Source organism: Pelophylax lessonae (assembly GCF_965119305.1).
Source record: "Pelophylax lessonae genome assembly, chromosome: 6".
NCBI lineage: Eukaryota > Metazoa > Chordata > Amphibia > Anura > Ranidae > Pelophylax > Pelophylax lessonae.
In genome coordinates, this window is record NC_138773.1 from 76,488,798 (window position 1) to 76,514,715 (window position 25,918).

The window sequence follows — 25,918 nt, forward strand, 5'->3', positions numbered from 1 at the left end:
TTACTAAGGGAATCAAAAACACTTTCCTTTCAGGCTCTTTACACAGGCGGTTCATGCATGTTCTTAACACAAAATTAAAATAAATTCATAGATATAAACCTGAATGTAATCGTAAGGTTGGAGTTGTCATTGAAGCTGAAAATCTATTTAATTGTATATTGATGAATTATTACACCAACTATTGGTCCACATTTATGTTAAGAGGAAATGCTATGGTTACTGTTTAAAAAAAAAAAAAAGTCACAGTACTTCCAATGACAATACTTCATCTTACCATTACTTCATGACATAGCTATTTTTATCATTTTATTGTGTGTGATATTATTATATATATTAATTATAGTTATTATTATAATATTAGTATTATTATTTTGCATCCCTTTTTAATGTGTACATGTTATACTTACTGCTTTAAAAAGTCAAAGTACTTTTTTTTTTTAATGATATTGTTGGTGTATTTTGTGACATGTCAATAATTTTTTTAGGCAGACTTGTAAAGTTACTAACAAGTTTACTTTAATTACTTAAGAGTCAAATATTTCATATTACACCCTGGAAGACCTGACTACCAATTAAAGTGTACCCTACCACACAATGTAAAATAAAATCTATCAGACAGGCAGGGCACACCCTATTATGCTTTCTGTGCATTCTTATTGGGCACTTAGGCAGCCCATTGCATTGTTGCACCAATAGGAGTGTGTGGAGGATGGGAGGCAGCAGCAAGCGTTAAGACTTTTGGGCAGTGCCGTAGCTTTGCCTCTCTGAACAGCCTGGTGTTCCTTGCCGGAAATGTTTTAAAGGCAAATTTATTTATGAGCCCACACCTCTAGTTGCCTGTCCTTCATACCCTAGGAATTTTTTTTTACATGGATAATGACAGAGACACTTTTAGGGATAAGTTCACTTTTTGGGAAAAAAATATAAATGCACATTTTTTTGCAGGTAAAAAAATGTGCATTTATTATTTATTTTTTTGGAGCCTGTAAAGCATTGTACCAGTGATCATCAGATCGCTGGTGCCATGCAGGTCTCCTGCAGATCTGCCATTGTATCTGCCTACCCGTACATCCTGTACAGACAAGCAGATACAATCTGACTACAGGAAGCATGTCTGAACTACTACGTGGTAGGTCATCGAAAATTACAAGACGCCACATTTTTTTTTTTAAATTGTGACAGCTAGCGGGGAGGGAGAAGAATCCCACTAGCTGTCACAGTGGGGAGCAGGAAGGTGCAGGGGGCATGTTAGTTCGTAATATGTTACATGTTACACCCAGAATGTAGGTGTAACATGTAACATGTTACGAAAGATGAACTTATCCTTTAAAGCCATCTTGAGAATTAAACCAACATTCATTGAAATAACCCAGCCCCCCAAAAAATAAAAAAAACGAATAAAAACATTTTTTTTTTAAATCAACAAAATATAGGTTAGTGACAATATAGCAAAAAAAATGGTATCCTTTTCTGGGCCTTAGAGCTGGTTCACACTACCACTACCAGAATGTTGCCCCATGACTTGAAGAGACTTGTTTAGAGACTTGGAAGAGACTTGGAAGAGACTTGTGCACTACTTTGAAGAGACAGGCGACTTTGTCTGTGGGGAATGCCTGGCTAATCTCTTTCTTCTTCCTGGAAAGTCTAATAACAAGTCGCTTCAATTAAGATAAGGAGGCAACTCCCATTGAAGTATATGGGACAAGTCGGATCACAGGTCGCCTCAAAGTAGTACAGGACCCTTTTCTGAAGTCGGAGCAACTTCAGTAGTGCCAATTAAGACGGCACTGATTGATTAACATTGGTTTTGTTATGTCAAGCGACCTGGGGCAACACAAGTTGCCTCACAAGTCGCGCTAGTGTGAATGGGCTCTTAGGGGGCCAACTTTAAGAGCAGCCTTACCACTGCGAAAGTATAGAAAACAATTGCACATTTATTAAGCACAGCAGTGTGCATTATAAATGTGCTTTGCGCTTTGCTGGCTTTAGGAGTCTGAAGCCAGAGGAGCGTAAAAAAAATGAATGGGAAAAAAACAAAGCCGGAGGGCGTCGTCACGTGACTTGTCAGTCACAACTACAGAGCTCTTTTTGCTGTGTTTGGTAGAAAATCTACATGGGGCATTTCAGGCTCCACATTGCAGCCTGCATTTTATGAATGGACCATAAAATATGGGCTGCGGTGAGCAGAAAGCAATATCCACTCTCCATTACCAATTGCTTAATGATGAAGTTGCATGATGTGAAAACTGTGTTTTTTTCTTATCTACAGCAACCAATCAAGTTCCTCCTTTCATTCTTCCGCAGAGGTGCGTGAAATTCAAAGGATCTGATTGGTTGCTATGGCTAATTAAAGCATTCCTTTCCATCAAACAAGTAATCTTTTGTGTGACATATGTGACAATAATACGGTATGTAAATGTGACTAATACAGAGTGGATAAAGCCTGATAGAACTTGAAATGGGTTTGGCACCAAATATTTAGTATGTTCTAACAAGAGAAGGCGAACTGCAGGTAGATTATTTAAAGGCAACAGACCAGCCAGGAAAGGTAGATTGCCATTCATTCAGGAGTAAGGCAGGATTCTGGGAAAAAGGGGGAGAAAATGAAGAGGAGATCAGATGACAGATGCGGAATACACACCTGAGAACTCTCCTATGTAGACCGTCCAGCGATGTGACATGAGGGGGTATAGGGAGAGAAGGGAACAGAGGGAAAAATAGGGTCAGTCAATGCTTTTAACCAACAAAAGTCACACCAATACTAGCTAGCACATGCAAGTTCATGGTAATCCTACCTGATGAAAAAACACTATTAGAGATAGAAGATTTAGATTATCACTATGACCTCTGAACTGTAAATGAATAGGCTTGGGCTTCAGGTACATCAAATAAATCTTTTCATTCATTTTACTCTTTATAACCTTATTTGTATAGCTTTTTTTTTTAATGCATAATTCCAAAAAAGTTGAAGTAAAAAGGTAAGTAAAAAAGGTAAGTGAGGAATGCTGGGCATAGGAGTACTTATCCTTTTTAGCCTCTTTCCTATTCCTAAACTAGCCCACCATCCCCAGATGTATACTAACCTATAAACCTCTATAAGGGTTATCTCTTGAGGCCACAGATGATCGGTAGACAGCTCCATAGATGTTAAAGGGAAGCTACTGCGTAGAGGTGGTCAATGCACAGCAAATGTTTGGGTTGGGATGTAAACAAACAATGGAGGTGGAAACTACCGGTCTGAGTTAAGTATGTATCTAAGGAGGGTGGGATAGTTTAGGTTTAGGAAGAGGCAAAAAGTGTAAGTGTGCTTTGTTTTAAATATGGGAACTGCCATTGCTGGCATTTGTAAGAATCTGAATCTCTACAGTTAAATTGTAACAGTGCCTTTGGTCCAGTTACACTTGAAGCAGAACTCCACTCAAAAGGGGAAATTCCTCTTCAGGTTCTCCCCCCCCTGTTTTGCCATATTTGGCATATCATTTTAGGTGGGGGGGGGGGGTTACCTAGATTTGACAGGCTTTGACAGGTACCCACTCCCACTTCTGCTCAGATCACCTAGGTGATCCAAGCAGATGTTTTCACCCTTCCCCTCCCTCCCCTCAGCCTTCTGGGATGCATCACAGGTCCCAGAAGACTGCAGGACCATTCACAGAGCACAGCCTGGCTCGCCCATGCACAGTGGGCAGCCGGCTGTGAAGCCGAAAGAAGCATAGCTAGCTACCCACAGTAAGGGTTCCGGCGCCAGGATCCTGAAAGCTAGTGAAGAACTAGCCCAGGAGAGGATGGCGCTGTAGCCCATGAACAGGTAAGTGTAATATTATTAAAAGTTGGCAGCTACAGGATTTGTAGCTGCTGAATTTTTTTTTTTATCCTGAGTGAACAACCACTTTAAGGTGTATCTTTTTGATGCCCACAGCCTCCACTGCAGGTGTTATACTAGCCTGTTCTTGATCTGGTGACAAATCACTGATAAAGTTGCTTAACCGTTTATCAAAACCATCTATGAATGGAGGGAGAGCATGTGTGGGAGAGCATGTGTGGGTTATATCAGAAGGTTTTGATAAGAGTCTCTATCCCGCTCGATTGGGTACAGGTAAATATAATACTGGTGATTGTGGTGGGAGTAGTTGGGTCAGGGGCGTACAGCGGGAAAAGGTACAGCATAAGTGTAGAGATCCAGATTCTCACAACTGCCCATTCCTGAGTAATTCTGTTTAAACATGACAGCTGCAGTTTTGTTTTTTGGGTCTATTGAACAGGAAGTCTTCAGTGTTGGTAACTAGATATTTTACTTCTATTTAAGCATATTCCCTGTAATAGGTGCCTGAAATTGTGTACACGTTTGTCCACTAGTATGTTAGACACTCCTTCTCACAATCCCTCATATTATATATAGTGAATATTAAAACTAACATAGTACCAGTTTAAGCTGGTGCACTATGAAAGGTTTTCATCCTTGCAAACAAAGAAATAGGAAGGCAAAGCAGGCAACCATTAAAGAGCAAATTAAGTAAAAAGATCAATGATCCTCCATGCAAAATGTCAAATGAAACGGTCTGTCTACTGGACATGCCACTACTATTGAAAGACCAGAAAAAAAATACTATGCACATACAGTACCCATCATACATTTCTAACCATTGGTTTGAATCTAATGAAGTCTACTCACCAAGTAGATCTGCTCCTTCATCAACATCACCGATAACTTCTGACCCTGCGGTGGACAACTCATGGTACAAAGAGTCAGTATTGATCCCAAAAGCTTTGTTTACAATGCCTTGAGTTGGACTGGACAATACATAATGAAGAGCGGGTTAGAGGGTGAGGGACATTATGAAATGTCTGGTCAATGGTTGTGAATGAAATGATGATATCTCCAGATCTCACCTGCTCCCTGTACGCTCTAGTCTTGGATCCTGACACATGTCCAGTTCTGGGGTGGAATCGATAATATCTTGGACGTCAGACCACTCATCACTGCTTCCCATGCCTGTGTGTGGAGAACCATAATATCATACGAGGCTAGAAATGTACAAAAACTAGAAACTCTCCTACCAGTATGAAAAAAATAATACTAATTACACTGTATTTTGTAGAATGTTTGGGAGCACAATAGTAAATGGCATCTAAAGGGCTAGCAATGATAATGGGATTAAACCTAAGCAAGAACATTTTACCCAAGCTTCTTAGCAACAGGGAGCACCTGGATTGCATTCTCCATCATAGCCATTTTTAAACCCTGTCCTGTCACAAGTGTAACATGAAGACACGTCCTTAGAACTGGCCAGGCTCCCTTCCTTCCTCCTTCTCCCTTCCCGTATTTGTACATCACCTCCTCTGTCTACATCTGGTGTGAGAGCACTCAGCACCCCTGTATCCATTAAACACTACATTTATTTGGTCACATCATATTCACAGTCAATACTATTGGACTTTATCTTTACATGCATTTTGTATCATGTATTGCCCCCCCCCCCCCTCGGAGATCTTGAAGAGTGTTGTACATCTTCTTTTTATAGGTCTTAAGAATTTCAATAAAATATATTCTTTATAAAAAACCCAATAAAAAAAAATAAGATTTTTGTAAGACCTTACCGTAAAATCTTTTTCTCTGATGTCCATCAACAGACGCAGCCTCATCTCCATGAGCTGAGTGGGTTTATGCTCCTACCATCAGGAGTAGTCTAGGCAGGAACATTTTAAATACACACACCCAGGGGGCTGTCCCTCCAGGCATAAAACCCCACTGCACAACCCAGCATATCAGTTTAGTTTAAATCAGTGAAGACAACAGAACCAACCTCAAACAGAGGGGCGAGTGCTGCGTCTGTCCATGGACATCAGAGAAAAAGATTTTACGGTAAGATATTACAAAAATCTTATTTTCTCTATCATCCATCGATAGATGCAGCTTCATCTCCATGAGCTGAGTGGTACGTCCCAAAGCAGTATAGGCATGAGGGGTGGGAAAATGCAACCAGACAGTAACGTCAACTCCAAAAAGGCTAAACATAGCCAACCGGGCAACATGGAGCTCAACCAAACAACAGGAGCTCACCCAGTTAAAAGACCCCGAAGAGAAGTACAACAAACATTCTCTTATGAAATAGCAGCCTGCAAAACCTTGTAGCCAAAAGAGGCATCCAAAGAAGCCAACAAATCCACCTTGTAAAATTTGGTAAAGGTGTGCACAGACGACCAAGTCGCTGCCTTAAAAACTTGTACAACAGAGGCCTGATGGCAAAAAGCCCAAGAGGCACTCAGCGCTCTAGTAGAATGCACCTTCACAGGGAAAGGAGGAACCTGACCCTTGATCAAATAAGCCTGAACAACCGTCTGCCTGATCGAACTCTGTTGCAGCGGACGCAGCCAAACCTTTGCGAGGACTGTCCGGAAGGACAAAGAGAGAGTCCGACTTCCTGAAGGACTCAGTAACCGTCAGATAAACCCTTATCACCTGAACCACAACCAGAAAAGGCAAAGCAACTTCCTTGTGATGTTTAGGCTTAGGACATAAGGAAGGCAACACAATGTCTTCATTCAGGTGAAAATCTGACACCACCTTAGGAAGAAAGGACGGATTAGGTCGGAGGACCACTTTATCCCTGTGGACCACCAAATAAGGCGAACAACAGGACAATGCCACCAACTCAGAGACTCTGCGGGCAGAAGTGATAGCCACTAGGAAGGCAACCTTCTGCGACAAAGAAAGCAGAGAAATCTCCCTAATATTCTCAAAAGGAGGCTTTTGAAGAACAGACAAAACCAGATTACGATCCCACGTTGGTAACAGGGATCTCCTCGGAGGGGCCAGGTGATGCACCCCCTGAACGAAGGTGCAAATCAAACTATGTGTAGCCAACGGAAATTGGAAATAAATAGCCAAGGCTGGCCCTTGATAGTACCCAACACCAAGCGCTGCTCAACCCCTTTTTGTAAAAAGGCCAAAACCCTAGCTATAGAAAACAAGCAGAGGTGCAGCTGCAGCAATTCACACCAAGAAATGTACGATTTACACGTACGATGATAGATCTTCCTAGATGTCAGCTTCCTGGCCTTCAAAAGGGTAGGAATTAGAATAGATCAGGCGATTCTGACTCCAAGGAGCCACAAGAGCGTCTGTGCGTCGGCCAGAGGATCCCGAGACCTGGCCACAAACCTCTGAACTTTCCTGTTGAGGTGAGACGCAAACAGATCCAGGTCTGGGGTCCCCCCACCAGACACACAGCAGGGACCATTCCCCCTGATCCAACACCTGACGACTTGGATCCGCTTGCCAATTCTCCACACCCGGGATGTGGACTGCGGAAAGAGCCGGAACCTTGTTGTTTCACCCATACCAGAATCTAGGCCACCTCCTTGGCCGCCAGGGCACTCCTGCTGCCCCCTTGATGATTGATGTAAGCCACGGCCGTTGCATTGTCCGACTGGACCTGAACCGGTGAGCCGTGTAGCTGACTCGTCCAGTGAAGCAGGCAGAGCTTGATCGTCTCAGCTCCAGAATATTGATCGGCAACGAAGACTCTTCCGACGCCCAAGTCCCCTGAGCACAGAGCTTCCCCAGCACTCCACCTCCGTGTGTCCGTGGTGACCACCATCCAAAACACCGGCAGGAAGGACTTGCCATGGCCCAGGACAGGTGACTGGATCCACCAAGAGAGAGCTGACTTTGTGAGATGGCTCAACCGCATCTTCTGGTCCAATGACCGAGGATCTCTGTTCCATTGTGACAGAATCTCTTTCTGCAGCTATCTCGTGTAAGACTGAGCAAACGGGACTGCTTCGAAGGTCGAGACCATCAGACCCAGGGCCCTCATGCAAGCCCACCAGGAGGACTGATCGGCCTCCATCAGCAATTGGACTGCCCTTTGCAACTTCTGAAGCTTGTCCAAGGGAAGGAAGATTTGGCGACATTGATCGTCCACCCGAAGTCCTGAAGGGTCTGAATTGTGATGGAGATGTTTTCCAGCAGATCCAAATGGGAAACTGCTCGTCCAGATACCCCACAATGGAGACACCTCATCAATGCAACAAGACCAGCACAGGGGCTAGGACCTTGGTAAAAAAAAAAGTGCTCCTTCTAGAAGTTCTGAACGGCTTACCTTTTTCTTGCACCCCGGAGGCACGAAAAAAACGTTCATGAGCAGAAAAGGAGGGACCCCGCTTAGGACTTGTTGTCTTACCCTTGGAGGATTGAGGAAGAAGAGTACTCTTCCCACCAGTCAGGTCCTTAATCACCTCATCCAATGAGTCGCCAAACAACCTGTCTCCCAGAAAGGGGAGATCAGCTAAGACTTTTTAGAAGCTTGGTCAGTCGACCAGCTCTTCAACCAGACCATGCGTCATAAAACAATGCCCACGGCCGAGACCCTGGCCACCAGGGGAGCCGCATCCATAAACACATCACAAAGGAACACCAGAGCCTGGATCACCTGGTCCAACAGTTCCAGCTGTTCCAGAGGAACAGTCTCAGGGTTCAAAGACTCTCAAACCCCAAAAACCAGTTTCAAAATGGAACCTGCCAGCACGTGAAGATGGCGGGAAAGGGATTCCAGCCATCTGTCCACTGGATCCGTAAAGACTGGGGAATCCTCCACAGGCACAAGAGTAGTTTGTTTAATCTGGAAACAGAATGGTCCACTTTTACAGTTGGAAACCTTTTCAGCAAAAGGATACCAGCGTTGAAAACGTTTTGGCACCCTCACATGTGCTTAACGCGCAGCCATTGGTCATTTACAATATCGTGAAAAGTATCGGGAAAAGGGAAAACCCTGTCAGCATTTGGAGACTTCTGGGAGCCAAAAGCCAACCGCATCCCTGCCGGCGTGGGGTCATCAGCCAATTTTAAAATATCCCGCACTGAAATAATCAGGGCTTCCACCGAAGCGCGTTCCTGCACTGCAGCTGAAGAAGACAGGTCCTCTTCCCCATCTGACTGCGAGAACAGTGACCCCTCAGGAAGGGGAGCATCTGGGGCAACTACTTCAGCCTCTGAATCAGAGGACACCTCCACAGATGAAGAAGGCAGCGGCCGTTTACGGCTATCAACCTTTTTCAAGACTAAATCAACTTTAGTCGCCAGGCTTTCCAGGGCAGCTGAAATCATGGCCAGCGACTGTGATCCAGACTGTCCGGGAGTCGCACAGAGTGGGTCTGAGGGTGAAATTCCAGTTTGGGAATCCATAGTGCAATTTGCAAAAAACTGAGTACTGTAGCTTTAAGAACGCCAATGTTGGTATCCACCAACAATCGCAGCGGTTTGCAGGGAGCCCCTCTAAACCAAACTGATAGCAGAAAGTGCAAGGATATGCCCGCAGGGACCCTCAATACTTTACCACCTCAGGCACACAGCCTCCTGAATCTTCCACAGCATGGAGAGAAAAGCAGGAAGTGACCTTGGCTCAGGAGCAGGAAATGACCACACAGGAAGTGATGTCACCTGATAGGGATACACTGGCAACTATAGCACCAGGGCTACACAAAGATGGATGCCCATACAAAACAATAGGAAGCTGCAGGGAAAATGACTGCCCCATACAAGTGGGGAAAAAATTCCATTGCCGAAATCTAAGATGGCGGCGCCCACGGCACACCATGTGGCTAGGGACCAATACATGAAGGCCTCAGGAACCACAACAGGGACCAGCAAGCCCAAGGTACCATGTCACCCCCCCGAGCGCCAGAGCACTCCAGACACACAGCCCCCGCAGGGACAGGGAGAGGGAGAGGGAAGGACACACAGACTGTGCACTGGGCAGACCAGGGGGATCTCTTGGGAGGCACAATTCCATTATCCTCAGGGGAGGGCCCACATCCCCCCAAGGCCAGCAGGGACAAGGGGGGCACAGTTACTCACCATACCATGGACCAGGTGGGTTCTGCTCTGGGCAGACTGCCTCCCACCCGAAGTGAGGGTGCTGCCAGCCAAAGGGTACGCTGAGACTCAGGGCATTCCAGGTCATTGCGTCCTAGCGAGGCATCCACTTGCAGGCTCGTCCCCCTCCAGACAAGGTGGCACCGTCATGGCTAGGCCTAGGTCGGAACTATAACCTGCTCATACTTGTAGGCCAGACTGGGGGGACCATAAGGATCTAGATTATTCAGTACAAAGCCCCAGCCCGCATCGTTGCTTGTAGATCACCAGGAAATTCTTCCCTGAACACTAGCTAGCAAGTGAATAAAGAGAAATAAAAGAAATTATTCTGAAAAGAATAAAAAAAACCTGAGACCGGGATCCCAGCAGGAAACCTAGGTCTACTCCTTCTCTAGGCAGAAAACAAACTGATGTGCTGGGTTGTGCAGTGGGGGTTTATGCCTGGAGGGACAACCCCCCAGGCGTGTGTATTCAAATTTTCTTGCCTAGACTACTGATGGGAGGAGCATAAACCCACTCAGCTCATGGAGAAGAGGCTGCGTCTGTCGATGGATGATAGAGAAAACATGTTTTATGAAACAGTGACACCTAAAGGAAAGTAAAAAATATGGGAATTGAAAATTGATGATGTTTTTTTAGGTACAAGTTACAGAACTCTCATTCCACTCCAGGATCAAGTCAATCATTGATCTGGAACAAGTACACGGCCATTCAAATCTGAAAAGTATAACATACCTACTTACTATTTACAGGCCAATAAAGCCAGAAACAGGAAGATAATCCTTTAAAATACAAATCACTTACAGCTCCTATAATTATGTCATCACCAGTTTACTTTAATCAATAACTTAAACCTTAGAATTCAATAATGATTAGACTGTCACCCCTCCGACTGGGTGTTTTCGAAAAAGAGGTCAACAGGAGAAAAGGAAATAATGGGCTTTATATATTAGCCTCATGAGCTTTACATATTAGCTGTGAGCGGCCACCTGTAAAAAGTGCGTGTGCAAACATTTTATAAAGTCATTTCAATTCATGTTTTATCAATTTTCATCACATGTTTAAAATTCTTCTGTATATGAATAATATGAAGTACATTAAACAATCTACAGTCTTGAATGCAGTTTTTAAATATTGAATATTAAATGCACAGAACCACTGATTATCAGAGGTAAGGGATGCATTATCTTGTATAATATATGACACATGTTAATCTTTACCGCGCAGTGATGAGACTGACACTGGTGATAATCATCTACTTTAAATATCCTCAGTAATTAATGTCAGTGGTGGAGGAAACCCCAATAATTTGACAGCAGTGTCAAAATCACTTAAAGGGAAACTCAAGTCAAAACTGTCTGTCTTCATGCCTATATATATACTTCTACATTGTCTCAAATGCAGGGATTTTCAGTCTACACATGTATTGAATCCAGATAAGTGAATATTGGGTGGGGTTTCTAGTGACTAAATGCTTGTTCTGGTAGAGTTAGTCATTGTTAGTTAAAGTTTATTTTCAATTCTTGATACTGCCTTTGTCACTCGACCAAACAAGCATACAACCAGAGAAGCTACGACTCCTGATTTGCATACTTGATCTGGTTTTGTATATCAGGAGATGCTGGAGCCATTAAATCAGCATGAGAGTCAGGTATTTAGCATTTTTTTAAGAGAAGCCAGGAACATTAGTTTGCACATTTGTCTCCACATTTCCTTTACACAGATATAGCATGACCACATATAGCATATACACATTAAATTAAAGACATACAACTATGTCTTGCAATTTAACAAAAATAATTTTACTCAAGCTTACTCACTGACCTTAAAGTGTATATAAACCCAAGAATGAAATGCCAAACTTACAGTGTGTGGCATATCAATTGAATGGTTTGTCAACTAAAGATCATTGATTCCTACTGGCAGCAATCGATTGGAAAATAAATCAATCAAGTATCAAATGATTAAAGGAATCCAGTTGATGAAATTCCTTACCACTGAGGCTGGGTTCACATACTATATTATCAAAAGTATTGGAACACCTGCCTTTACACACACATGAACTTTAATGGCATTCCAGTCTTAGTCCTTGGGGTTCAATATTGAGTTGGCTCACCCTTTGGAGCTATGATAGCTTCAACTCTTCTGGGAAGGCTGTCCACAAGGTTTAGGAGTGTGTCTATCGGAATGTTTGATCATTCCTCCAGAAGCGCATTTGTGAGGTCAGGCACTAATGTTTGAGAGAAGGCCTGGCTCACCGTCTCCACTCTAATTCATCCCAAAGGTGTTCTATCATGTTGTGGTCAGGACTTTGTGCAGGCCACTCAAATTCCTCTACCCCAAACTCGCTCATCATGTCTTTATGGACCTTGCTTTGTACACTGGTCCAAATCATTTGGTGGAGGGGGAATATGGTGTGGGGTTGTTTTTCAGAGGTTGGACTTGGCCGCTTAGTTCCAGCGAAGGGAACTCTTAAGGCATCAGCATACCAAGACATTTTGGACAATTTCATGTTCCCGACTTTGTGGGAACAGTTTGGGGTTGGCCCCTTCCTGTTCCAACATGACTGCGCACCAGTGCACAAAGCAAGGCCCATAAAGACATGGATGAGCAAATGTGGGGTGGAGGAACTTGACTGGCCAACACAGAGTCCTGACCTAAACCCGATAAAACACTTTTGGGATGAATTAGAGTGCAGGCCTTCTCTCCAACATTAGTGACTGACCTCACAAATGTGCTTCTGGAAGAATGGTCAAACATTCCCATAGACACACTCCGAAACCTTGTAGACAGCGTTCCTAGAAGAGTTGAAGCTGTTATACAGTCAGGTCCATTAATATTGGGACAACAAACCCAATTCTAATATTTTGACTCAATACACCACCACAATGAATTGGAAATGAAACCAACAAGATGTGCTTTAGCTTCAAATGGCAGGCCAACGAAAAATTTAACCTTACGGACTATGACTGGGATGCCATTAACCACTTAAGCCCCGGAAGATTTTACCCCCATTCCGACCAGGGGGTATTTTGCGATTCGGCACTGCGTGAATTTAACGCACAATTGCGCGGTCGTGCGACGCTGTACCTAAACGAATTTGACGTCCTTTTTTTCCCACAAACAGAGCTTTCTTTTGGTGGTATTTGATCACCTGTGCGATTTTTTGATCACGCGCTATAAACAAAAAAAGAGCGTCAATTTTGCAAAAATAGCAATATTTTTCACATTTTTTTATATGAAATTCCCCCAAAAAAAAATGTAAAAATCAAAATTTTTAAAAATTTTCGGCCAATTTATTTTATGCTACCTATGTTTGGTAAAAAAAATCGCAAAAAGCGTATTTTGATTGGTTTGCGCAAAAGTTATCGCGTTTACTAACAAAGGGAAAGATTTTTGTCATTTTTGTTGTTTTTTTTTTTAACGCGTAATGGCGGCGATCTGCGATTTTTTTTGCGGTACTGCGACATTGCGGCGGACAGATCGGACCCTTGACTGACATTTTTGACACTTTTGGGGTTACCAGTGACATTTCTACAGTAATCAGTGCTATATATATGCACTGTTACTGTAAAAATACACTGGTAGTGAAGGGGTTAACTTTATTTGGAAGGGAGGGGCTGTGTGTGTCCCTAGGGGCGTGGTTTCTACTGTGATTGGCTGTGGCTCTAGCTGTAAAGACACTGATCAACGGATCTACATACCAGATCCGTTTTATCAGTGTCTTTGCAGCGAAGAGAATGACAGGCAGTTTGTTTACACAAGCTGCCTGACATTCTCCCTCTCCCCCGCCGATCGCCGAGTGACCGGCGGACATCGGGTCCGCTGGTCACACGCGCGGGGGGGTCCGTGACCACGCGGGAGCGGGAGCGCGCCCCGGGGGGCGCGCGCTCGCTCCCTAGACCCTCACAAGCAAGCAACGTAGCCCTACGTTAGTTTGCCTGTGAGGGGCTGACCGCCGACGTAGATAGTCGTGCGGCGGTCGGCAAGTGGTTAAAGTTTATGTGCGTGTAAAGGCAGGCGTTCCAATACTTTTGGTAATATAGTGTATATGCGAATTGGATGCATTTTAGACTACATCTAATTCGCATGACATGTAAATGTGACCAGTTCTCAATGGAGCCGGTTCACGCATGTCAGGAACGGTCGGGGTGCAGTTTTGAAAAGGGTCCCGTGCTTTTTGGGGCAGGTTCACTTGCAAATTCAGGGAAACATACAGCCCTGAATCGCACCTGAACCGATGAACAGAAACGCACCGGACTCTGAACTGAAATCTGCAGATGGGTCAAAAGTATCCAATGCTTGAATTTGAAAAAAATAAACAATTAGCTTGCAACCTAGTCATATGGTCTCCAGCTATCAATCATTACGGTGTATTTTCTTTTTACTGAGATCTATCTGATTTACTTGCAATGTTATAAGAGGATCAGCAAACAAAAATGAAGCGGGGGGGCTGAAAAATGATTTCATTTCCTCCAGGAGAAACCAGAATTTGAAATTACCTATGCTGACATTTCTCATCTCCTGGGTCACCTGCACCTCCATATTATGGCTGTGTCTTTTCTCCCGAGACCTCTTGCTTTTCCCAGCCAAGCTGTAGTCCTGAAGGGGCTGAAGACTCTCATGTAGCGGGGTCACGGCGGCTGATGGGACGGATGAAGTGGGGGTATTGGATTTTGTACCCGTGGTGCTTGGTGTTGCTGCCACTGAGGACTGGCCAGACTCTGACATCTCATCCTGTTAAATGGATAAACAAGTAAAACAAACAGCGTGCTGGAGTCACATACATTTGTTTTGTTTGAGCTCCATGTGCGTTTTCCTCAGAGAGAACGTTACAATGAATTAAGAATTTGTAAATGGCGGTAATCGGAAAAGTGGGGAAATTTTGTATTTACAGCCACCAAACTGCTTTCATGGGGAAAACATCAATCTTCCATTGAGAGTTTGTTAGGTTTTAACACCAAAATTTTGGCGCTGAAAAGCCCTGGACTTATAGCTATCCCTAACACTTACCTTTAACCTAACACTTAACCCTTAACATGTAACCTACACTTAATGCTGATAACACTGCCTGAGGTTTCAATGCCGCAGAGGTAGACTTCTCAGCTCAAGCAGGAAGTTAGGGGTTTACTGGATTTTTTACAGGATCATCTGGTATTTTTCTATACTTGCAGTGTTTTAAAGAGACAAATGTATATGTATTACAGAGATATGCTAAATATGTTCTAATTCTATCTTGCCCCCACACGCACTTGAACTCTGAAAATTAACCCTTAAGACTAAATCTAATCATGACACTTAACCCTAAACCTAAAATTTAAACCTAACTCCTAAGATTAGCCCTACAAACTAATCCTAACACTTACAGTAAGCCTATTTCTTTAGCAAATTTTAACTGGTAACCTAACCCCTGCCTTCTCCTATCTTAACCTAGCTTTTAAAACTAATCCTTAACATTGAATCTAGCCCTTACACCTATTCCTTAACCTAATCCCCTGAAAGTTTCTAGCCCTTACACCTATTCCTTAACCTAATCCCCTGAAAGTTTCTGTTTATCTAGTAGATTTAGGTATGATTGCTTTACACAAATACACTAACCCTTGGCTGCAGGCCTAATAAGTTAACTAGTTCACCCTTAACCTACTTCCTGGCCAACTCTTAACTTAGCTTAATGGCTCCAATAACTATAAGAGTGTTGTGCCAAGATGTAGTTGAGCCATGCTTTCGATGGGGAAGTCGAATAACCTGAGCTATGATTTCCAGCCAATTTTTCCTTCCTTCTCTTTCCCCTTACCTTGTGTTGATGGGGTTTGGGCTTGTATTGATGGCATTAGTTTGACATCAGTTTTTGACCCTTCTGAGACTATTTAGAATTTATTAACAGGTGCATTTGACCTGCAAGTGACCTCCTTCTGATTAGACAAATCCATGTAAAGCAAACAAAAGTCCTTCGACTCAGGCCCTAAACATGTATGCTCAGTGGAGCTAAATGTACATTATAAGGCACTCTGAAGCAGTGTTTCACTGCCTTTTTTCAGTCAAGGCATCCTTTAAAATTCTTCAAAACACACATTTGCACACAGGTACAGACTAGTATTCCAATGTTTATCTTCCTTGCTCAGCTAATGTGACCTCAGTGCTGACAGAGAGGAGCAGAGGAGTGGCAATCAAGGATGCTATGCAGGCGCCTAACTTCCTCCTTATCAACCGACGATGTCATTGGTTGTTAGGAGGCCAGCAAATAGAAGGTTGTAATGGTGCGCAATGAAAACCTGTGGCTTTCTGTAACTAAAAGGCATGCTTGACCCACCCTTTGGTTTGTTACCAATTTTGGAAATTTTTTAGGAATTTTGCCAAGGCACACCGGGGTGCCTGGGCACCCTGGTTGAAAAAGGCTGCTCTAGACTTTAGAACCGTAGGCAAATATAGATGAAGAGATAAGCAGTTAAGATTCCAGGACAAGGAGCTTCAAAGAAACACCAGTCGTAGATGCCACTCCCCATTACTATTTTGGCTCTACACTGAAGAAAGAGCCATTTTACAATTCATACAAATAGTGGTTCATCTCACAAAATAGCTGTCCCAATGGATAGCTAGTATAACATTTAGGGTAGCTACCTTATTATCTACACTATGTAGGCATGAAATCCATTGTTAGTAGGTAAAAAACCGCCACATATTGAAAAGGATGAAAAGTATAAACAATGACATGAGGATACAGGTGATGATCATGGTTCAAGTGATGCTTCCCAAAGTTGGCCTTTACAGTGAAGTCACAGGGTATCTACAATATGTTTTAACTGTTTTGCCACAGATATCTCTTTCTCTAACATTGTCAGCACCAATGGCCCTGATTCGATTGTACAGCTTTTAAGGTAAACCTGTGCTATGTCCTCATGTCCACCACTCCATTCACTCTACAGAGAGATGTAAACCATCCAGTAGTTCCAGGTATGGAGAGCAAGTCACATACACTAGGCAGTTTTGTGGTAATTTGGTGGTTCTTAGTCAGCATTCAATTACCTCGTTTCCAGCTACCTTATGATATAAAATAAGGTGAAAACTGACCAAAGCCACATCAGTGATATCTAGAAAGGTCTTTATGATTCTCACCCTACTTTTTTACCATTTGATTGCTTGAGACCAGTAAAAAACATATGTGGGTTAAGGTTGATTGGCTAGCAAAACAGGATGAGTGAGATGGGTTCAGTGATGGAGACACATGGTGGGAACTGGGTTCCCATGACTGTCTGAGCCAACCTTGTAGCTGAAGCTGGACTTTAGCTGGCTGAGGTCACTCAGGTGCCAGTGGTCCGAGCTTGGGGTGATCTTGCCACCCATGTGTCCACGTACCATTCCATCCGCCAGTGGAAAGACATTTAGCGAAGTTGGGCGCTCCTTTCGGCTGGAAAAAAAAGGAAAACAAATTAGAATTTTGGTGACACTAAAAGAATTGAAGCAACAATAACCACACACTAAAAGTGTTTCATAAACATTGAAGCAAAGAAAAAGACAGCACTGTCTTCCCATGTCTCTTCCATTTTATGTTTTTTAAATCAGCTCCAGCATACCAGGGTTGTATCTGAAACTTGGGTGATGTTAGATTTGGACTGAATTTCGTAAATTTGGATGTCCCAAGGATAATATGAAATTCAGTTTTATTTTTGGCAGTTCAAATTCCCAAAAGACTTCTGGGAGAAAGGACAAAAGGCTGCTCCAAGTGCAGTTTCTGCCTTTTACAGTATCTTTCTCTGCTGTTTCCTAGGCACCCTTTTCTTGACTGCCAGCACCACCAGCTCCCCCTCTAATATATTTGGTACAACTTTTAAAAGTTTTAAACTTTTAAGTGACTCTGACTGATTTCTGCCCCATAATCAGGCAGAGCTCCCAGTATATTCCCAAACCATTCTGCACCATTTACTGCCCTGTAATACACACTTTTTGGAGCCTTGTTTGGATTTCCATGAACTACAATGGAACTTCCCATTCAGAAATTAATTCCAAAATACAAAACAAATTCTGCCAAACCACAGCTGAACAAACTTTTTAAAACTTTGCTTATTTCTACTTCGGAATAATCAGAAGATTTTAACTGATCTGACTACTAAACTAATCTAAATGGATATTTGGACTTTACATACAGCACCATTCTTGTGTGGTTTTCTGAATAAACCCAACTATAATACAATCTTCATGAAACCTTCAATGGGGTCTTGTACTCAATAACTTTGTTAGACAAAGTTTGGGTTCACACTGGTGCGATTTCAATGGTGCTTGTTCACCTCAATACAACTGTGCGGTGAGATTTTAGAAAAGGTTCCTGTGCAACTTTGGTGTGATTTTAATACAATTTGGCTCCATTGATTATGCTAATCACATCTAAAGCTGCCTCAAAGTCGCACTACATAATTGCATCACAGTAGTGTGAACTGATCCTAATACAGTACACCTCCAACCTTTAAATAAAGTATATATAAAATATTGGTTTGTTTCCCCAGCTTCATACTGTGTCATTTAGCCTTCTTTATATCATCAGTGGATGGAGGGGGAAATAGTGTGCTTGTGCTCTATTTTAACATTTAAAAAAAATCTCCAATTGTTTTAAAGAGAATAGAACAAAAAAATGTGATTTTTGACTTACCGTAAAATCCATTTCTCTGATGTTCATTGATGGACACAGTTCCTGCCATTCTTGACCATTGGGTTATACAGTAGTAGAACACTAGGCAGAAAAAGCTTCTGGCTACACCCACGGGTAGTCCCAGGGGGTGTACTCCCTCTCCCTTCTATAGTCACTCAAGTTTTGTTACAAGCAGTGTCAGGAGAATTATAACTCCACAGAGGGTGGGTGCTATGTCTGTCAATGAACATCAGAGAAATGGATTTTACGGTAAGTCAAAAATCTAATTTTCTCTTTCGTTCATTGACGGACACAGCTCCTGTCATTCTTGACCATTGAAATTGTCCAAATCAGTGTTAAACATGAGGAGTGGATTCCAGTGCTTTATGCACATCCCACTGCTCGCATTCGAATCAATGGGGAACTGTCAGATACCTTTGCAGGTACCCCCTTTCACCCTTACTATTTGCCTTTGCCCTAGAGCCCCTGGCGGCACATACAGTGGGTACGGAAAGTATTCAGACCCCCTTAAATTTCTCACACTTTGTTATATTGCAGCCATTTTCTAAAATCATTTAAGTTCATTCTTCTTCCTCATGAATGTACACATAGCACCCCATACTGACAGAAAAACACAGAATTGTTGACATTGTTGCAGATTTATTAAAAAAGAAAAACTGAAATATCACATGGTCCTAAGTATTCAGACCCTTTGCTCAGTATTTAGTAGAAGCCCCCTTTTGATCTAATACAGCCAGGAGTCTTTTTGGGAAAGATGCAACAAGTCTTTCACACCTGGATTTGGGGATCCTCTGCCATTCCTCCTTGCAGATCCTCTCCAGTTCTGTCAGGTTGGATGGTAAACGTTGGTGGACAGCCATTTTTAGGTCTCTCCAGAGATGCTCAATTGGGTTTAAGTCAGGTCTCTGGCTGGGCTATTCAAGAACAGTCACGGAGTTGTTGTGAAGCCACTCCTTCGTTATTTTAGCTGTGTGCTTAGGGTCATTGTCTTGTTGGAAGGTAAACCTTCGGCCCAGTCTGAGGTCCAGAGCACTCTGGAGAAGGTTTTTGTCCAGGATATCCCTGTACTTGGCCGCATTCATCTTTCCCTCAATTGCAACCAGTCGTCCTGTCCCTGCAGCTGAAAAACACCCCCACAGCATGATGCTGCCACCACCATGCTTCACTGTTGGGACTGTATTGGACAGGTGATGAGCAGTGCCTGGTTTTCTCCACACACACCGCTTAGAATTAAGGCCAAAAAGTTCTATTTTGGTCTCATCAGACCAGAGAATCTTATTTCTCACCATCTTGGAGTCCTTCAGGTGTTTTTTAGCAAACTCCATACGGGCTTTCATGTGTCTTACACTGAGGAGAGGCTTCCGTCGGGCCACTCTGCCATAAAGCCCCGACTGGTGGAGGGCTGCAGTGATGGTTGACTTTCTACAACTTTCTCCCATCTCCTGACTGCATCTCTGGAGCTCAGCCACAGTGATCTTTGGGTTATTCTTTACCTCTCTCACCAAGGCTCTTCTCCCCCGATAGCTCAGTTTGGCCGGACGGCCAGCTCTAGGAAGGGTTCTGGTCGTCCCAAACGTCTTCCATTTGAGGATTATGGAGGCCACTGTGCTCTTAGGAACCTTAAGTGCAGCAGAAATCTTTTTGTAACCTTGGCCAGATCTGTGCCTTGCCACAATTCTGTCTCTGAGCTCTTCAGGCAGGCCCTTTGACCTCATGCTTCTCATTTGCTCTGACATGCATTGGGATCTGGAAGGTCTTATATAGACAGGTGTGTGGCTTTCCTAATCAAGTCCAATCAGTATAATCAAACACAGCTGGACTCAAATGAAGGTGTAGAACCATCTCAAGGATGATCAGAAGAAATGGAAAGCACCCGAGTTAAATATATGAGTGTCAGAGCAAAGGGTCTGAATACTTAGGACCATGTGATATTTCAGTTTTTCTTTTTTAATAAATCTGCAACAATGTCAACAATTCTGTGTTTTTCCATCAATATGGGGAGCTGTGTGTACATTCATGAGGAAGAAGAATGAACTTAAATGATTTTAGCAAATGGCTGCAATATAACAAAGAGTGAAAAATTTAAGGGGGTCTGAATACTTTCCGTACCCACTGTATATGTGCATCGCCTGAAGTGGTCGGATTTAAACGGGGTCCATATACGGATATTATCTCATTATATGCTGATGACACCTTATTATATCTTGGGGACACACAAGATTCTTTGAGGAGGGTTATGTCTATAATTGATGATTTTGGAGCCCTATCTGGGTTTTCTATAAACTGGAATTAATCAGTTCTCATGCCCCTGGGCCCACTGCCTGGCCCATTACCATCATGCACCTCCTCAATACAAATAGTTTCCACCTTCAAATATCTGGATATCCACATATCTCCGGATCCAAATGATTTTATTAAGTTACACCTTATTCCACTGCTGCGTACATTTCGGGAGAAGTGTGCATTCTGGTGTAAACTCCCATTGTCTGTAGTTGGCAGAATAAACTTAATTAAATAGTTTGGGCCGCCCAATTGTTATACATACTTAATAATTCCCAGGTGTGGCTACCTCAGAAAGGGTTTACTCGCATAGATTCCCAATTTCGGGATTTAATATGGCGTAAGAAAACAGCTAGAATTAGTTTGTCTGCACTGCAAATAGGTAAGGAACAGGGTGGTATGGTGTTTCCACATTTTAGAGCATACTACCTGGCTTCTCAGATGCAACAACTTGGGGGATGGGGACACATAGACCCACAGGACTCTATCAGGGCCCTACTAGGAGGCAGGATTTACCCATATAATAAAGAATGCAACAACAGTCATGCTCCTTAAAAAATGTGGACCTGTGTAAAATCAATCTTGGGTATACAGGGCTTTTTTCCCAGTACCCCAATCTGGTGTAATTCGCAATATTAAGAGCTGTTAGAGCTAAAGGGGTTTGGTCGGTGGGAAACAGTAGGGATCAGATATTTGTCCCAGCTATATTTGAATCACACTCTCAAATCTTTTACAGACCTACAAATAGAATTTGAACTTCCCAGGACCCAATATTACAGATATCTACAATTGAGACACGCTCTAAATTCTCAATCTCGGCTATCAATACTCAAGCTAACAGAAGATCCCTTACTTACTGATATATTAATGGTGAGAGACAAAAAGGGCATGATATCCAGGTCATACACCAGTATAGTTAATGTCTTACAGTAAACATTTACACTAAAATGTAAGGGAGGTTGGGAGAGAGATTTGGGCATTATTGATGATAAAACTTGGGATTTATGTCCTTCATCCATGACTCAGGTTTCTGTGTCAGCCTCGGAGAGGCTTTCTCATCTTTTTTTGTTGCATAGTGCTACAGAACACCAACTCTGCTGCATTAGTGGGGAAGTAGAGACACTCCTTTTTGCCCAAAATGTGAACAAGAACACAGAGGCTTGTTGCATATAATATGGAAATGTGTGTCCCAAGCTACTCTAATACTGGTCAGAGAGCATAAGTACTATTTCGCAGGTATATAGTTTTGGCTTCCTAGAGACCCTGTGATATGTTTGTTGAGAGCTTTGGAGGAGGAGTCATTGGGTCCAAAAGCAATTGTAACGGTGAGGCGCCTACGATTTATTGCCTGTAAACGAATTGCCCGCTACTAGATGTCTTCACGTGTTCCTACCAAGAAACAATGGGTGGAGCAGGTGAACGCCACTCTTATACGTGAAAAATTTACATATCAACACCCCAATGTGCCCAGGAAATTATTTTCCTTGCGGCAACCATAGTTAGATATTCTGAGACTGGCACCACATCAATTGATACTAACCAGGCTTCTGGAGAATTGAGGGGAGGAATGATGAGGTAAAGTGATAATGGTTGGAGGAAAATTTTCACTGGCTTGTCTGTTTGCTCCCCCCCCCTTCCCCCTTCCCCCTTCCCTCCCTTTCTTCTTCTTTGTAATACATGCTATGTAGCCTACAATGGGTAAAGGTTTTTACCGTAGTGCACAAGATTGCACATCTTGCAAACATTGGTATAGTACAGGGGTATTTAATTAAACTTCATGGAAGTCCGATTAGTAAAATGTTCTTCCAGCAGAGGTCCAGATTGCATTTTTGTGTGATGACTCGGATTCTTTACATCACAGCCCAGGTGTGCAGGCACGACAGCCCATTCATTTGAATGGGCTGCTGTGTCTGCATTTTGCTAGCCCGTTGCCAGCAAGCCACTTCCTCCCGGGACACAAGGGACTGCATCAGTGCATGGATAGTTGGTTAGGACCAGGAGGGCCCTGCAGCTTCAGAGAGGGGATCAGGTGGGGAAATGTGCTTGAAAGACTCCATGAGTTACTGGGGGACCCCAATAAAAAGTGTAACACACTGCTAAGGGACAACACCCACCGCGCTGGCAGCACCACCCTGTCACCAAGCACAAGGCACAGAGCTATCCTCAGCAGAGAGGGAGAGGACCCTAGCAGACTCACCACCCACCGACACAGGCACCTGCAACCACCAGGAGAATCTGTACTATACGTGCGGTGATTAGGAAGCAAAATGATCCAGGAGTCAGCACCAGGGGATAAGGAGGTGCTCCCTCCGCCTAAATCATTGCCCACAGGGCTCCCCCATCATGGCCGCCGCTATTTGCAACGTCAAACCACAAAAAAATGGCCGCCGCACTACACAAACATGACCACCGTGTATAGGGATACACAGGCTTCAACAAAATGGCGGCCCCGCGCGGCACTACGAGATATACAGGGATCCAGAATTGGGAGATTAGGCCTCAAGGACAAATTCAGGAAGGACGGGGGGCCCTAGCAGGAGCCCCCACCAGGTATAAGCCCCCCCTACACAGTTGATTGTCCAGTCGCCGGCAGCACAACCCCCCCGGCCCCCATCGCCAGTTAGCGCCCTGCCTCCATTCTAGACAAGTGACCAGACCACCCAAACAACCCCAGTGTATGTAGAGGGGGGGCAGACTGGGGATTTGGCAAAAACAGGGGGGGTGTCTGCGGGAAGGAGGGGAACCAAGGTTCCGGTCATCCCAAGGAGGGGCCCGCATCCACCCCAAAAACCTCCAGGAGCAGAGGGGGGACGGCTACTCACCATTCCAGGAACCAGGTGGGCACTGCTCCAGACAGATCCTCCTCTCCATTGAAATAGGAGGCTGTCGGCCAGGAGGAACGCTGCAACTCAGGCTGAGGCCAGGTTGTATGCGACCTCACAAGACATTTAACTCACAGGGTCAGCCCCTGTCTAGTGGGGCTATGTCACGGCCAACCTAACGCGGAGCTGAGGCCTGCCCTGCTCGCTGGCCAGACTGGATCTAGATTATCCAGCCCATCCCCCAGTCCGGCAGTAGATAGTAGATCTCACAGGAAAAATCCAGGAGGAAAAAATGTTCTATCTAAAAAACTTTGTCAGGACCAAAAATCTCAGCAAGGAACTAGGTCCTTACTCCTGACTAGGCAAAAAAAACGAAGTTACTATAGCAGGGAGAGGGACTCCCATGGGTGTAGCCAGAAGTTTTGTCTGTTGGGTGTCCTACTCCTGTAGGGGGCAGTATAACCCAATAGTCAAGAATGACAGGAGCTGTGTCCGTCAATAAATAAAAGAGAAATAACATTTTTGGTTAAAGCTTCAAGAAAGTCTACAAGGGTTAATAAATCAAGGCAGTAAAATCCCTATGTAATATAAGTATACAGCCATTCTGATCGTTCGGGAGACAACACAACTGCGGGCAGTGGGCACAAAGGACAACAGGGGGATGCCATTCAACAGCAAGCATAAGCTAGACACACAACATTCTTACTGGCCAATTACAAGGCTCTGGACACACTATTTGGCTGCAAATATTGATTATGTCAAGGCAAAACTTTTTTTTAAGTTTTAGACGCGGGGAAAGTTTATTTCCTCTATGCTTTTACTGCTTTCTAGGGCTTTGTTAAAGAGCCTGTTTTATATAATTTCAACTGGATACAGATTTGCAGTATAAAGTAAAGAGACAGAAACACTGACAGTCTCCTGTGAGTCTTTGTTAGTTACATGCATTATATACTGTACAGTATATGACAATGATAATACAAATAGGCAGATATACATTGATTATAATACTGGTGACTTTTGGAACAGTTACACCATAGGATCCCACATTTTTTGGAAATAAAGAGGATATTTCCTATTCCCATACCTAACTTTTCATAGGGAATAATTTGACTACAGTAGGGGAGGATGGGTTCATCCATTTAAGAGTTATGGCTTTACAGGCCATAAACAATGTTTCTCACAACAATATTCTAGTGTAATTGCACAATACTCTTTAACTAAGGCTATACATACACTTTAAGTAAATTGAGATTATAAGACTAACAGTATCTTAAATACATTAATTTTCTTCTGAATTAATTCACAGCTAGAGCATGGGATGGCTTTTATTCGTGTGGTTAGAGTTGCCCTCTAAAGCAGAATTTCCAACTACAATGAAATGAAGGGGGAGGCATTTGGAGGTTACAAGCATGGATTTACTTACTTTATTCATTGTTGAAAGGCACTGACCAACCACTGCTGGCTATATGCTCATCTGTCCTAAGTCAACCTGAATTCTATAGAACACAAGTCACTAACCCACCCAAAGAGTTTCTGTCCACACCACTGAAGTGATCAAATGATGAGACAATGTTCTGCACAGTTCAGAACTGAAAGTGGAATATTATCCTAAAGTTTATCTCCAGTCTCCAGTCCAGTTATCTCCAGTTTGGATACGGTAGGGAAAGGTCAGAACCTCGCTCAGCTTTCTAGTGTTTTTTCCAAACTACTATGGAAATACGGAGGTCCCCTCTGTGATAATGGTCACCAGGACAGAAAATGAAAAAATTAACAAGAACAAGAGTTGAATGAGGAGCAATCTTCCAATGGTACTCCAGTTTTGGTAATAACTGTCCAGAGCTGGGTACACACTATACGTTTTTTTTTTTTCCTGCAACCCACTAGGCTGAAGGAATAAAAAAACTTACAGATCAACGTACTAACAGATCTCATGTACTTGCAAAGCTAATGTGTTCTGACAAGGGGAGTGCCCCCCACCAGAACACACTGATCAGCGCTAGCAGATCGGGGGGCTGTTTTTTCCAGCATGCTCATTCATCAGAGGAGAACGAGGAGCTGTACACGCAGACCAAATGTTATCCGGTTTCTGCCGAACTGACCTTTTTCAGCTGTGCATACCCAACATAGAAGTTACGGGGCAATCGACCATTTTATTTTACTCTAGGAAACTTCTCTTGTTAGCCTGATGAATGAAATTTAAAAGCCCTAAAGAAATTATGAAATTACCTTCTCTCTATTATTCAAGACTACATCAGGGCAAGTCTATTGAGTAATTGAAAAAAGCTGAAACTCTATAAAGAA

General features: G+C 43.3%; 1 protein-coding gene across 1 annotated transcript in view; it reads right to left on the minus strand.

The window, feature by feature from the left end:
• MAPK8IP3 (mitogen-activated protein kinase 8 interacting protein 3) overlaps positions 1-25,918 on the minus strand; it is a 165,154-nt gene that overhangs the window by 76,830 nt on the left and 62,406 nt on the right. Inside the window, 4 exon segments of the mRNA XM_082260365.1 lie at positions 4,666-4,788; positions 4,888-4,990; positions 14,377-14,611; positions 17,135-17,279. Coding sequence (XP_082116491.1) covers positions 4,666-4,788; positions 4,888-4,990; positions 14,377-14,611; positions 17,135-17,279 — 606 coding nt within the window.